At 62.1% G+C, this 12,781-nt stretch overlaps 1 protein-coding gene and 1 non-coding gene across 2 annotated transcripts in view; both read right to left on the bottom strand.

Annotated features, from left to right (window-relative positions):
* Positions 1-12,553, bottom strand: part of TRIM29 (tripartite motif containing 29) — a 23,832-nt gene extending 11,279 nt beyond the window's left edge. Inside the window, exons 1-4 of the mRNA XM_023749022.1 lie at positions 11,581-12,553; positions 3,740-3,835; positions 2,800-3,033; positions 1,161-2,097 (exon numbers count right to left, since the gene is read on the bottom strand). Coding sequence (XP_023604790.1) covers positions 1,161-2,097; positions 2,800-3,033; positions 3,740-3,835; positions 11,581-12,384 — 2,071 coding nt within the window. The 5' untranslated portion in view covers positions 12,385-12,553. The remainder of the gene's footprint in view (positions 1-1,160; positions 2,098-2,799; positions 3,034-3,739; positions 3,836-11,580) is intronic.
* LOC111824568 lies at positions 6,936-7,040 on the bottom strand. The gene has a single exon (XR_002827675.1). It is a non-coding gene; the product is annotated as a U6 spliceosomal RNA (small nuclear RNA).
* Positions 12,554-12,781: the final 228 nt, after the last annotated feature.

The following is a 12,781-nucleotide window of genomic DNA, read 5'->3' as shown; positions in this document are numbered from 1 at the left end:
CACTCCTCAAAACCCAAACCAATGTGTGGCTCACGCTTGCCTCCCAGCCCCCTCCTTTCCACTCCCTCTTCTCACTCCTTCCCTCTCCCGTGTTCCCCTGCCCTTCCCGCAGCCTCCATCCCGGGCAAGAGGAGGGAAGAGTGGCTCGTCCCTCATTCTGCACCTGTCACCTGTGCCCAGCAGCCCTGGCACGCAGGAGGCATCCATGACAACCCCTGGGTGTGGCTCAGCCCTTCCCCAAGCCCAGGATGAAGATGGCTGGTGCCCGCAGCCCGCAGGCCTCTGACGGCAGAATGAGACCCTGGCCTGTGGGCGGCCGGCCTCAGGCAGGAGGACGGTTACTAGGGTCTCCCCGCCTCCCACAGCCAAACACGTTCCCAGCAACACTGTGGCCGCAACAAGAACCAACACGGAGGCCAGGGCCCCGGGCACAGGTGCAGGCTGCTGACGTCAGAGGCACCATCGCTGCTCCCGGGAGCCGCCCCTCCACACCCGCGGGGGCACAGGCCACACCTGCACAGAGGCCGTGGCCAACACAACCATGACCTAGTAATGGCCAGTGGGTGGGTGGCAGGCCACCTGGGCCCATCAGGCCATCTTCACCTCCCCCAAGTGGGCACCCAGGGGCCGTGGCCACCACACACTCCCGCCCTCCGCGTGGCGCCAGCAGCCCTTCTCGGAGGAGATGAGAGGGGGTGGGTCAGAGCGGAGAGCTGACTGCCTGCTGAGCGGGCGCCTGTGAGAAGCTGCTCCCTGAGCCTTGGCCCTGGCCTGGGAGACGCCCGCAGCTGCCCCGAGCTCAGATGCGGGGGTGGTGAGCGGGCGGAGGCCAAGTGCTCGCCTCGCTGCCACGGCTCACCAGTCCTCAGAGGGACACCGTGTGAGGCCACCACCCAGACACGCAGGCCCCGCTGGGCCTGGCCCCTCTGCACACCCCACAACGCACACGCTGCACCTGCGCCTCCTCGGGTGTCTGGGGCCAGAAGCCGTGCGTCAGGCGGTGTCCCTAGGCCGGGGCCGGGCCCAGAACCAGACGGGGCTCTGGGGAAGGTGCCCAGGCGTCGGGCCCTAAAGCGACTGGGCTGGGATGGGGGTGCGGGGCGGGGGGCTCGGCAGGGTAGTTCTCAGGGTCGGGGCTTTCTGGAAGGTTATTCAGTGGCCTCTGTGGGTGGAGCATGATTCAGAAGAGACGCTGCCGTCAGGAGAGCTGTGAGTCACCAGGACATGCTGTGTCCCGCTGGCCCCGCTGGCCCCCAGGCCCGGCCCAGCCCCTGAGCGCAGAGGACTCAGCACAGGTGACGGGCAGGCTCTCTCTCCAGCCCAGGTGCGGCTCGAGGCCCACCTCCCGAGGTCTGCAGAGCCCTTACAAGCGTCAGCACAGCCCGCCCGGCGTGGCTCAGGGGTTGAGCGTCGACTTACGAACCAGGAGGTCACGGTTCGATCCCAGTCAGGGCTCATGCCCGGGTCGTGGATTCGGTCCCCAGTGGGGGCCGTGCAGGAGGCAGCCGACCCATGATTCCCTCTCATCATTGATGTTTCTCTCTCCCTCTCCCTTCCTCTCTGAATCAATAAAATAGTTTTTAAAAAAGAAGGGGCAGCACCCACCCAGCTGCTGGACTGGGCTGGCATCAGATGCAGCGCCCGAGCCTGACGGGCGACCACAGGGAGACAGGTGGGAGCCGGCGGCCCGGCGGCCCTGCCCCGAGGCCCCTTGCAGAGGCTGCCTGCCTTTGGCAGCAAGTTCAACGGGGACTGCACTCCCGGAATCCTAGTACCAATACCGCAGGTGCAATGGTGGCTGGGGACAATGAGGGGCCATCGGTGGGTGCCAGCCGCACAGGCAGCAGGACTGACAGAGGAAAGTGCCCACGGCCTCGGGTCGCCCGCGAGGGACCCACCGTTCTCCGCGTGGCTCCTCTCGATGAAGCTGCGGCTCAGGTCGGCCTTGCACATCTTCTCCACGTGGCGCATGCACACGTTCAGCAGGTCGTCCCTGCAGTTGCCCAGCGCCTGCCCCAGGCCCTCCCCCTCCAGCAGCACACGGTAGCTGGGCAGGGGCGGGGGCAGGGAATAATTGCTCATCAAAGCGCCAAATTCCTGCAAGGAGGGAAAGCAGCCCTTAGTGGGGGGAGCTGGGAGGAGTCTTGGAAGTGGGGGGAGCCCTCTCAGGGCTGTCACAGTGAAGCTGGCAGGTTCCACATCGGAGCAAGAAGAGCCGGGGCTAGACCCAGCGCTGCTGTTAAACAGCCCATTTCTCTTCCGTGAAATGGAAGAGTTTGGCCCTGGCCGGTGTGGCTCAGTGGATAGAGAGTCGGCCTGTGGACTGAAGGGTCTTGGGTTTGATTCTGGTCAGGGCACATGCCTGGGTTGTGGGCACAATTCCAAGTGGGGGGAGTGCAGGAGGCAGCTGATCAATGATTCTCTCTCATCATTGATGTTTCTGTCTCTCTCTCCTTCTCTGAAATCAATAAAAATATATATTATAATAAAAATTTTTTTAAAAAGATCCAGGACAACAACTGTGCAACACTTCTCTGCCACAATTCCACAGCCCAAGCAGGCATCACTAATCCATCACAGAGCTCCTTCCTGCTGGGCGGGAGCACTGCTCAAGGGTGCCAGGTGGCACTGGGTGCCACCCTTGGATTAGGCAGTGAAAGGGCTTGGGTGGGAGAATTAAGGGGAGAGGTGGACTGGAGCGTGGATGGATGAGTGATGGATGCCTGGGAAGGTGGATGGATGACAAGTGAGGCCTAGAAGGCGGGGGAGAGGTGAGGGCGGATGTGGGGCTCCTGGCACCTGCAGGAAGAGCACCGAGTCGCTGATGCTGTGCAGCTGCTCCCGGGTCTGCTTGTCCTCCTGCAGCACCTGGGCCCGCTGGTCCAGGGCGTCCACGATCACCTTCACCTGGCCCACGGCGTCCTGCTCCCGCTGCTCCAGCGCGGCCCGCACCTCCTCCTTCTGCTTCTCCAGGTCCCTCACCAGCTCCCGGAAGCTCTGCTCCAAGATGGCCTTCTCGTTGGTGGTGAAGCTCTGGGGGCGGAGCGAGGGCGCCAAGGGAGGAGGCGTCAGTCACTGACACCTCCCTGGGCCTTTAGGTTCCAGCACAGAGTCCGGTCGCTCCCACCCGAGAGCCTGGTTGGCCCAGAAGCTCCCTGGAGGCCTCATGGAGAAAGGCCAGTTCTGATGGAGGTGACCGGTGTTTACAGCCGCTGTTCCTTATCCACCGGTGGCCCCACCGCCGCCATCGTTCCTCCCCGCCCAGTGGGCAACGCTGCGGGCCCCAGAGTGCCCGTGAGCCAGGCTGCGCTCCCTGGAACCTCAACCAGGACCCAGCACCACCAGAAAGTGAATTGATGGATGTGTATGTGGCAGGGTCATGGGTCAGATGTGGTCTGCAATGACTCAGACCATGGCACACGGGCATCTAACCTCCCCGGCACAGTGAACCAGGAATGGCAGGCCTCTGGCAGCTGGTGGCCTGAGCAGACAACGGGACATTGGAAGGTGGGTGGTTCTAGAGTCTGTCTGTCCTGGAATGATGTCACGTGAGTGTCAGGTGATGGGTAAGATCCACTTGTACCCCTGGCCCCGACTGAGAAGAGGAATTGGCGAGAACGCCAAAGGGAGTGGGAAAATCGGGAAAAAGCCAGTGTGGGGAGTCTGTGCAGGGCTGAGGCCGCCCACAGAGGCCCGCTCCGCCGGGGAAGGGAGAGGCAGCGGTGCCGGGGCTGCTCACCTTGATGCGGTCCTTCTCCTTCTGCCACTTGTCTGCTTCGTCCTCGAGCTCGATGACCTTGAGCTGCAGCTGCTCCTTCTGCAGGGACAGCTCTGTCTGCAGGGGAGGGCCGGGTGGGAGGAGATGTCAGGGGGCGGTGGGAGAAGTGGGGAGTGGGCCCACCCGGGAGCGAAGTCGACAGGCTCACTCCTCACCCATCCAGTCCTTCGTTCAGCAAACCCGCACCCAGACCTCACGCAGGCCAGGCACCGGGCCAGTGGCCAAGGATCCAGAAACACTCTCTCCAAAAACCCGGATCTGTGGGGTCGAGCATCCCAGCCCTGTCTTCACAGGGCTAAGCCTCTGCAAGGCCCTCCACCCAAGGTGAGCAGGAGGGAGGCCCAGGTATGGAGTCCCCACTCCTGCCAGTGGGCCTGGGGCCACTGGAAGAGGGAGGAGAGCTACGGGAAGGTGGGGACCCAGCCCGGTCCAGGGCACAGCAGGCGGCACATTCCCAGGGCCTGACATGGGCCTGCGCTGCGAGCTGGAGCCAGACCCTCTGCTGGCGGGCAGGCACAGCTGTGACCCTGCTCACGGACAAGGGGGTGCCGTCTGCCTGTGGAAAGATAGAAACTTGATTCTGGGCAGGAAGAGGCTTGTGTGTGAGGCAGTGATGGGCGGGTAGAGGGAGCAGGAGAGGTTCCAGGGGCCCCTGACCAGGCGGAGATCAAGGCTGTTGAGATCGGGGGTGCGCTGGGAAGAGGATGTATCGGGAATGTGCTGGGACATGAGCTCTCCTACCCGTACGTCCCTTCCTTTTGGGAAAAAAGATCTCACTTTGAAAAGCAGCTACAACCAAGACAGAAGGGGAGGCTTGGAGCGAGGCCGGCCCCATTCAGCTGAGCCGACGGGCAGCTGGCGGGCCTGAGGGCTTCCCAGGGTGCTCTCCAAGCCCCTCCCACTCGCGGGTAGGTGGCCGGTCCCCACCTGGCAGGCAGGCAGAAGGAACAGGCACCTGAGAGCCTGGGGTGCACCAGGTCCCCCCTCCCTGGGCGTTCCATGCAGAGCCACCCCTTCCGCAGCCATCTCTCTAGGAGCATGAAGTCGCCACAAACGGCCGGGAATGTGTCTCTATCGGCTGGAGTCCGAGCAGCCACGGACCTCCACACGTCACACCTGGGCCGGAACCACTGCAGACACCGGCCGTGGGCCGAGGTGGGGAGCGCTCCCGGGTGGTCTGGAAAGGGTGCCCGAGGGCTGGGCTTTCCAGCTGCGACTCTAGTTCCTCTCAGAACGCACCTGCCCGGCCAGCGATGCGCTGGAGACCCCGGGGCAGGGACAGGCTCACCAGGGCCGGGCGTGGTTGCGGGAGGAGGCAAGTAAGGGGAGGGGAGTGCGGGGTTTGGCTGGGCTCTGGAGAAAAGCTGGGGAGAAGCCACTGCCACAGCCACAGGGGCAGGAAGACAGAGCACAGGGAGCGGCCTCACACAGGCCAGGCAGCGGGCCCAGGCCGAGCCCCGTGCACAGCAGGCTCAACCCTCATGCTCTCAGGGGCGGAGCTCGGCCGAGCCCTGGCCTGGAGGCCCCATGGAGTCTGGGCCTGGTGGGCAGATCGAGCTGGGAGGAAGGGACCACGAGGTTGGACGGGGGCCGTCCCAGGCGGCTTTCCATCCCTGGAGAATTCCTGTCTGTCCCAGGCTGAAGGGGCAGGGGAGGCCTGCCCCACGGCGCTGAGCGTCGTTGCTGGCTCAGGAATGGAGGAGCTGGCCTTGAGTTTCTCCCCCTCCACCCCCACACAAGGTCTGACGGACAGGAGAGCCGAGAATAAAAGTGCGAGCAGTGTGCACTCAGCCTTGGGCCTGGGCCATCCAGGAGGGACCCGCCCAGAGCACAGGACTGGCATCGGAAGACAAATCCAGGCCCTGTCACCTGCAGGCAGGGCCCTCACAGCTCCCCTGTGCACACGCCCCACCTTTCATGGAGGCGGGAAGAGGGCTGCCTCCAGGGGCTGTGGGGTCCCGGGATCAGGAAAGGGAAGCTCTCAGCAGGTGCCAGGGCACCTTCCATGGACAGTGAGCCAGGCAGGCCAGCGGGGCACCGTGAGCGAGGGCCGTGGCAGCATGGTCAGGTGACATTGTGGTGAGCCAGCCTGTGTGGGTGGACTGGCTGCAGGTGCGATGTGTACACTGCCCGGACACAGAGCGAAGTGTGCACAGACAGGCGGGGAGGCCACCACTTGAGAGCAGCGGTCGCCAGCCTTTCGGACCTCACGGGCCATCAGCGGCCCACAGGCCACCGGCTGGCGACCACGCTTTAGATTAAAGATGCAAAATAGATCGTGGAGGCTTGGAGGATACGGGAGACACCAGAATGGAGGTGGGAAGAGGGGTGAGCGGGAGACGATTTGACCAGAGAAGGCAGAGGCCCGAGGAGCCCAGTGTCTGGAGGGAGCAGTGGTGCGGGGCCTCGGGGGCAGGGGGACCAGGCTGTGTCGAGGCCTGCAGGAGAGGCAAGGACAGTGTGGACTCACTGGCCAAGAGCAGGAAGAAGGCACTGACCACAGAGGAAGAAGGGTCCGATGAGGTTAAGAAAATGTGTCAACAAGCCTAGGCCCCCGGCCCACGTGGCTCAGGGGTGGAGCGTCGACCTATGAACCAGGAGGTCAGGGTTCGATTCCCAGTCAGGGCACATGCCTGGACTGCAGGCTCGACCCCCAGCATGGGGCGTGCAGGAGGCAGCCGATCCATGATTGTCTCTCATCATTGATGTTTCTCTCTCTCCCTCTCCCTTCCTCTCTGAAATCAATAAAAAACTATTAAAAAAAAAAAAAAGCCTAGGCCAAGGGCAGAGGGAGTCCGCCCCGGGGAGCCCATCCTGCAATTGAGGGAGAGCGGGACTGTGGGGCTCGCTGAGGTGCAGAGGGGTGTCTGCCAGCCCTGGGGAGGGGGTGGCTGGCCTTGAACCGTGAAAGGGTAGAGGCAGAAGTGGGGATGCGCTGTCCGCAGCGGGGGCGGAGCATCGGCCGGTGCAGAGGCCATCTCATCTCTCTGGGACGCTAGGAAGCTGCACATCAAGCATGTCAAACTCGCAGCCCGTGGGCCGCATGCAGCCCACCATGAATGTTTTTGCGGCCCAGCCAATATAATGGTATGAATAAAAATGTCATAACTTAAGTCTTGCAATATCCTGTTATACATAATAATTATTTTTTCTTTTTTAAAATATGGAATGCTTCACAATTTGCATGTCATCCTTGCGCAGGGCCATGCTAATCTTCTCTGTATTGTTCCCATTTTAGCATATGTGCTGCTGAAGTGAGCACCACACATAACTATTAATAACGAACTACAACGTTCGCTAATGACCGATGACTATAATCGTGTTTCATCCATTTCCCTTACAGCCTTACGCGCAGGCGCACCATTTCTCTCCACTAACACTAGCAGCGAATATTTTAGCAGCCGATGGCCATGTCATTAGTCTTGGACTGACTTGTTTGGTGTGCACAACAGGAAATATTTCGCTTTCAGAGAACAAGAGAAATAGGTTTATTTGCGTTACGCTTATTAATTTGTGTGGTTATTCAGTGTCTGGTAAGTTCATGTTCAAATTAATTGTTATTAAAATGTTCCTTTATTTTATGTTAATGACTCATTTATTTCAGCCCTTTGTGTTCAGCGTGTCTCTATCGAAATAAACCTGCGTTTCTATGAAAATTGAAGCTGTTGTTTGTTTGCGGCCACACACACTTACACCTTGTTTATTGGGCCCGCGTCAGCCTCTGAGTCTGACATGCTCGCTGTACACTGTACGCTGCTCCCGCGGCACGTGCTGCAGGGCCAGACCCCGAACGCAGCGGCTCTCGGGAGGGAACCTGGACCGGAGGCTGTGCTGCGAGAACGGCCCCTTCTCAGCTCTGGGGTGAGGCCCTGGAGGTGTACTCAGCCTCTGTGCACCCCTTGTCAACACCCCTGCTCTGGGCCCTGGGCTCCCGGCAGCGCGAGGGGAGAAGGGGCACAATTGTATCTCTGGGCCCCCTTACGTGCCGGCACGTCTCCTCTCACCGGCAAGCCCCCGCGAAGAAAGGGGTGTTAGAGGTGCAGACACCATCATGTTTAGAAATTGCAGGTGAGAAATAAAGTCATTGACGATTCCGTGCTGTTTCAACATGGACACGTGACCCATTCGCAGCCTGCTAGGTTACAGTGGCTTAGTTCTTTGGGGTTTGATCATTCAAGGTGTTGTATTTTTAGATTATTGTCTTCTAAGTGTTTGGAAGTTATTTGTTCAAGTACTTAATGTAGTTTGGCTCAAGTGCCTTTACACTCTAAATGCATGTTGTAGCATTTAATGGGCGAAATGGCCCTGGTTACCTGAGGAGGAGTCAGCACGACTTGGTGTAGACTTAGAGAACACATGTTGTGAATGTCTTATAAGGTGGAACGGTCATTGAAATATCAAGGACTTGAATAATTGTATTTCCTGAAAAATGTATGTTTATGAATTTTCTAACTTAAAAAAAATAAACAAAGATGCAGAAACCCAGGCCCGGAAAGCTGGCCGCGCTCGCCGGAGGCCTCGCAGCTGGAAAGGGGTGAGACCAAGAGGAGCACGCTCGGCTCCGTCCTGCGGCCGCCCAGCCTCTGGGCTGCCCCCGTGTCCGGGACTTCCCTCCCCTCCTCTCCGCCGCCTCAGCTCGCAGGCTCTCCCGCCTCACAGGGGCAGTGCGGTGAGTCTGCCCCTTCCTCTTGGCACCCGCCCCCGCCCTCCTTCTGGCCCCGGAGGCCCCAGCTCTCTCTCCTTCTCTCCCTTGGAAGGTGATTAAAGTCATGTCTGACGGGGCTCAGCGCCCGTGTTCCCTCCCTCCTGCTCCCCATTTCATCCCTTCACCTGCACAGGCCTGTCCCTAACGCCTCTTTTGTTCCCGCTCCCACCCTCATCTGGGTGCCTCTTGCTCTGATGCCTGGGCCTGGCCGTGTAGGGCCACTCAGCCTCGGGGAGCAGAGGTTTTCTGGAGAGTGGAGAGGGGCTCAGCATGTGCCCCACCTGGGGAAGCCTCCAGCTGCCCACACACCTGGACACGCACCTGGACACTCCCACTGCCCTCGGGGAAGGGGCGACTGGAGATCAGGCCCCTACCGCCCTCAGCCACACGGGCCCCTGGCTGAGGCCTGTGCCAAAGGAGCCATTAATTGCCAAATTTGCACTCCCCGACAGTGTGACTGTCCGGATGACAACCTGAAATGCTCAGCTCCCCATTTCCACTCATGCCAACAGCCCACGGCTAGTCTGCCTGGCGGGGGCTCCCCTCCCTCTGCTTCCTCAGGTGTTAGGACAGGGGAGGGTCAAGACGGGGGAGAGCATCGCCAGGCCAGCGCCACGGCTGTGGCCCTTGGGGAAGTCACCCCTCTCCGGCCTCAGTTTCCTCCTGGTAACATTGAACTAGAGCTGGGATTCCCAACCCGGCAGCACATCAGCAAAGACCCCAGGCTCTGAGCCCTGACCCAGGACCTCCTGGGGGACCCCAGGGGCATTCAGAGTGAAATGGACAACGTTCTGACCCCGGGTGCCCCAGAAGGGCCGTCATGTTGCCACCGAGTGCCCTGCCCCCACGTGGGCTGCCTCTGCTCGGATCCTAGGCAGACGGACACCCACAGCCCATGTCACCTGCAGCGAAACGTGTCTGCGATGACCTCACCCGGGCTGTCACCCTAGCCTGTCCGACAGGTCTGGACAGAGCTCCCTGTGCAGAGTGTGGGGCCGGTGTTTTGGTCTGAAGGGGATGCGTCAGAAAGGTGCCGGCTTGATGTGCGTGTTCATTCTGACCCATTAACCCACGCACTCCGCTCGGTGCCACGCTGGTGCTCCCGCAGAGCCAGGCCCTCCCTCCGTCCCGGGCTGGTCTACGCTGCTGGCACCACACACCCACACGCTCACACACATACACGCACACACTTGCACGCGCACACGCTCACGCACACAGGCGCGCACACACTGCATGAAGCTCCCACCATCAAAGTCACATCTGTGGGTCCGACACTGTCCCCGGAGAGCACCTCCCCCGAGTCCTGCCCTTCAAGCTGCTCTACGCTGCTCCCCGTGCTGGACAAGGACGTGGGGAGACGTCCCTCAGACCCGGCAGCTGGACGGGTCCCTCCTCCTGGGCCTGTCCCCACCGCAGGTGAAGCGGGAGGACGAGCCTGCAATCCGTGCACCTGTCCTTCCGTCCACTGTGACTGGTTCACCGGCAGCTGCTGTCGGGCGGACGCTCCCAGAGGAGCTGCTGTGCGCTCTGCCGCCCGCCTGTGCCTGAGCCTCGGGGACCAGGGCGGCCCTGGGAGGGCACGGCGGCCCCGGGACCAGAAGGCGAGTTGAGCTGGTGCCTCCGGGGAGAGCGGCCAGGCCCCTCTGTCTTCAGGGAACCTGCTTTCCTAGATGGTGACACCCTGCTCCGGATGAAGTTTGGGCCCAGCCTTGCGTATGAGCCGGAGCGGGTGCTCTGCTGGTAACAGACGTGGGAGCCCCCAGGCCGGCTCTTGGCCTCATCTCCCCTCCTCGTCCCTGAGGCCTTGACGACATGTTCAAGGCCCCCCAGGCTCCATGAGGGCCACGTGGAAAACAATCCAGTCCAGCCCTCGGTTTCACAGGGAAACCAAGACCCCGAGCACGACGGTTAGAGTCAAACCCAGGAACAGAACCGGGTCGGGTCCTGGAGCCCAGGCAGAGGCCCTGCGTGTCCTGGCTGCCGTGGGTGCTGACGACGGCCCCTCGTTCTGCGTGATTTCCCGTCAGCTCCTGAAGGGGGGCTCTGTGGCCCCCCACATCTCGGCCTCCCAGTAGGAAGGTGGGAGCCAGGTTGGGGTGGGAAAGTGGGGGGGGGACTGGGAGCACCTCCTTCCTGGGCCAAATGAGGCTCCGGAGGCATCTGGGTATTTTCCCATCTCCACATGCCCCTCCCTGCCCAGGGGGAGAGCCACCCACAGCTCCTGGTCAGGAGGGCTGGGCATGGCCGTCCGCGGGCCACCTGTGGGGAAGGAGCCTCGGCCGAAGCTGAGCCCTTAACGCATGACCTTCTCCAGGTTTCCCAGTCTACACGCCCCTGCTGCTTCCCACAGCAGCACAGGCAGGGCTGCATACACGGACTTCACGCAACACACGTACCTGCCGCACATACAAACACATGCAAAATCCATGAATGAACATAAACACCCACATGCCTAGAAACACACACACATATGTATATACCCAACCCACACACAAATGCCGACCTTACTAATAGTGTCCACCCACAGGCCCAGGCAGGTTCTGCACACGACCACACGCAAAGCACACGGGGCCGGCTGAGCGAAGGTAAAGGCGGCCAGAGCGGGGGGGGGGGGGGGGGGGGTCGGGGGGGGGACGGGGGGGGACGGGGGGGGGGAGGCGGCTGGCTGGTCAGATAGAGCGGGAAGTCACTGTCCTCTAAATGCAAACTCTGCAGCCAGAGATAAAGGACGTTTAAAGGTCAAATTCCCTCTTCACCCATGACCCTTTCCCGGGGCCAGCCCTGCTCAGCGGGAACGTAAGACTCTCCCTTAAATAAAAAAGGAGAAACGGCCCGGCCAGGCACAGAGCAGGACTGAGGGCCACTCTCCGTCGGGCGGGGGTTGGCCCTGAGCCCTTGGCCAGGCCCTGATCTTTCCTGAGCCTCTACCTGCTCCTCTATGGAAAGGCCTGTCTCCTGAGGCCTGGGGGCTGCTTCCGACCCTCAGCCTGGGGTGTGCGGGGCAGGAGAGAGTCAGGGACAGAGGAGGCGGCAACCCCGAAGCTTAGGGACCCCCGTGGAGGAGAGGGAGGGCGGCCCGGGCAGCGGGGCGGGTTACCTCCTTCTCGGCCTTGGCCTCCTCCACGGTCACAGTGCTGTGGTTCTTGTGCTCCTGGAACATGCACAGGTAGCAGATGCAGGTCTGGTCCGTCTGGCAGAAGAGCTCCATGGTCTTGCCGTGCAGCGGGCACTTGCGGGCCTCGAAGTCGCCGATGGGCTCCAGCAGCGGGTGGTCGCGGAAGGCGGCGCCCTCCAGGTGCGGCTTGAGGTGCAGCTCGCAGAAGGAGGCCTGGCACACCAGGCAGGACTTGACCGCCTTCTGCTTGTTGCCGATGCAGGAGTCACACAGGACCTCCTCGGCGCCCGGCTTGGCGCGCGGCAGGCTGCCCGGGTCCGCCCGGGGGAAGCTGTGCCTCCTGGCGTCCCCGGGCTCCCCGATGGCCAGGGCGGGCTTGCGGGGCTCCGAGAAGATGGACTTGCGCAGCTCCCCCTTCTCGGCAAAGGTGACCGGTGGTTTCTTGGCGGCCCCCAGCTGCAGCCCAGCGTAGGGGGACCGCTTGCCGTCCCCGGAGTCCATGCTGAAGTAGTTGGGGCCCTTGTCGTCCACCGACTCCACGAACTGGATGATGGGCCGCCGCCACTCGCTCCCCAGGAACAGGGTGCTCTTCCCCTCCCCTGGCTTCGGGGTGCTGCCCGGGCTCTTGCCCTCAGCCGCCTCCCCGCTGTGCCCGTTGGTGGCCTTGGCGTCTTTACTGTCCGCCTTGGCCCCGTTCTCAGGGCTGCCCACGGGGCCTGGCAGGCTGCGGGCTTCCCTGGCCTCCGGGCTGGCCCCGTTGCTCCGGGCGGCATCGGCGGCGTCCATGGCAGGCGCTTGGCGGGTCTGTCTCAGGGTCAGGGGCTGCGGTGGTAGCCTCTCGGTGGCGTCTGCCGGGCAGTGGGACAGGCAGCGGTGGAGCCCAGAGACACACCTTGAGGGGAGGGAGGAGGAGGCGGAGGGACAGGCTGGGGCGAGCCGGCACAGGGCCGCCTCCAGGCAGAACAGCTCCTTATCCAGGCCACACCCTGCACATCAGACCCACCCTGATTCGTGGAAGCAGTTTTTTTCTCCCCCAGTTTAATCATTTCCTGCAGCTCAGCAACCAGTCGGGCTGCTTCCTTCTGATGCACCTTTTAAAGGGGAGCCGTGTCCTCACAGGTGGGCCAGTTTGCTGAGCCGAGAGGCCCCTGGGGCAGAGGCCGGGGTGTCTGCTGAGGCCCAC

This window comes from Myotis lucifugus, unplaced genomic scaffold (genome assembly GCF_000147115.1).
Source record: "Myotis lucifugus unplaced genomic scaffold, Myoluc2.0 scaffold_2420, whole genome shotgun sequence".
NCBI classification, from domain to species: Eukaryota; Metazoa; Chordata; class Mammalia; order Chiroptera; family Vespertilionidae; genus Myotis; species Myotis lucifugus.
Note: the sequence above shows the minus strand (reverse complement) of the source record. Positions and strands in the feature narration are given on the sequence as shown.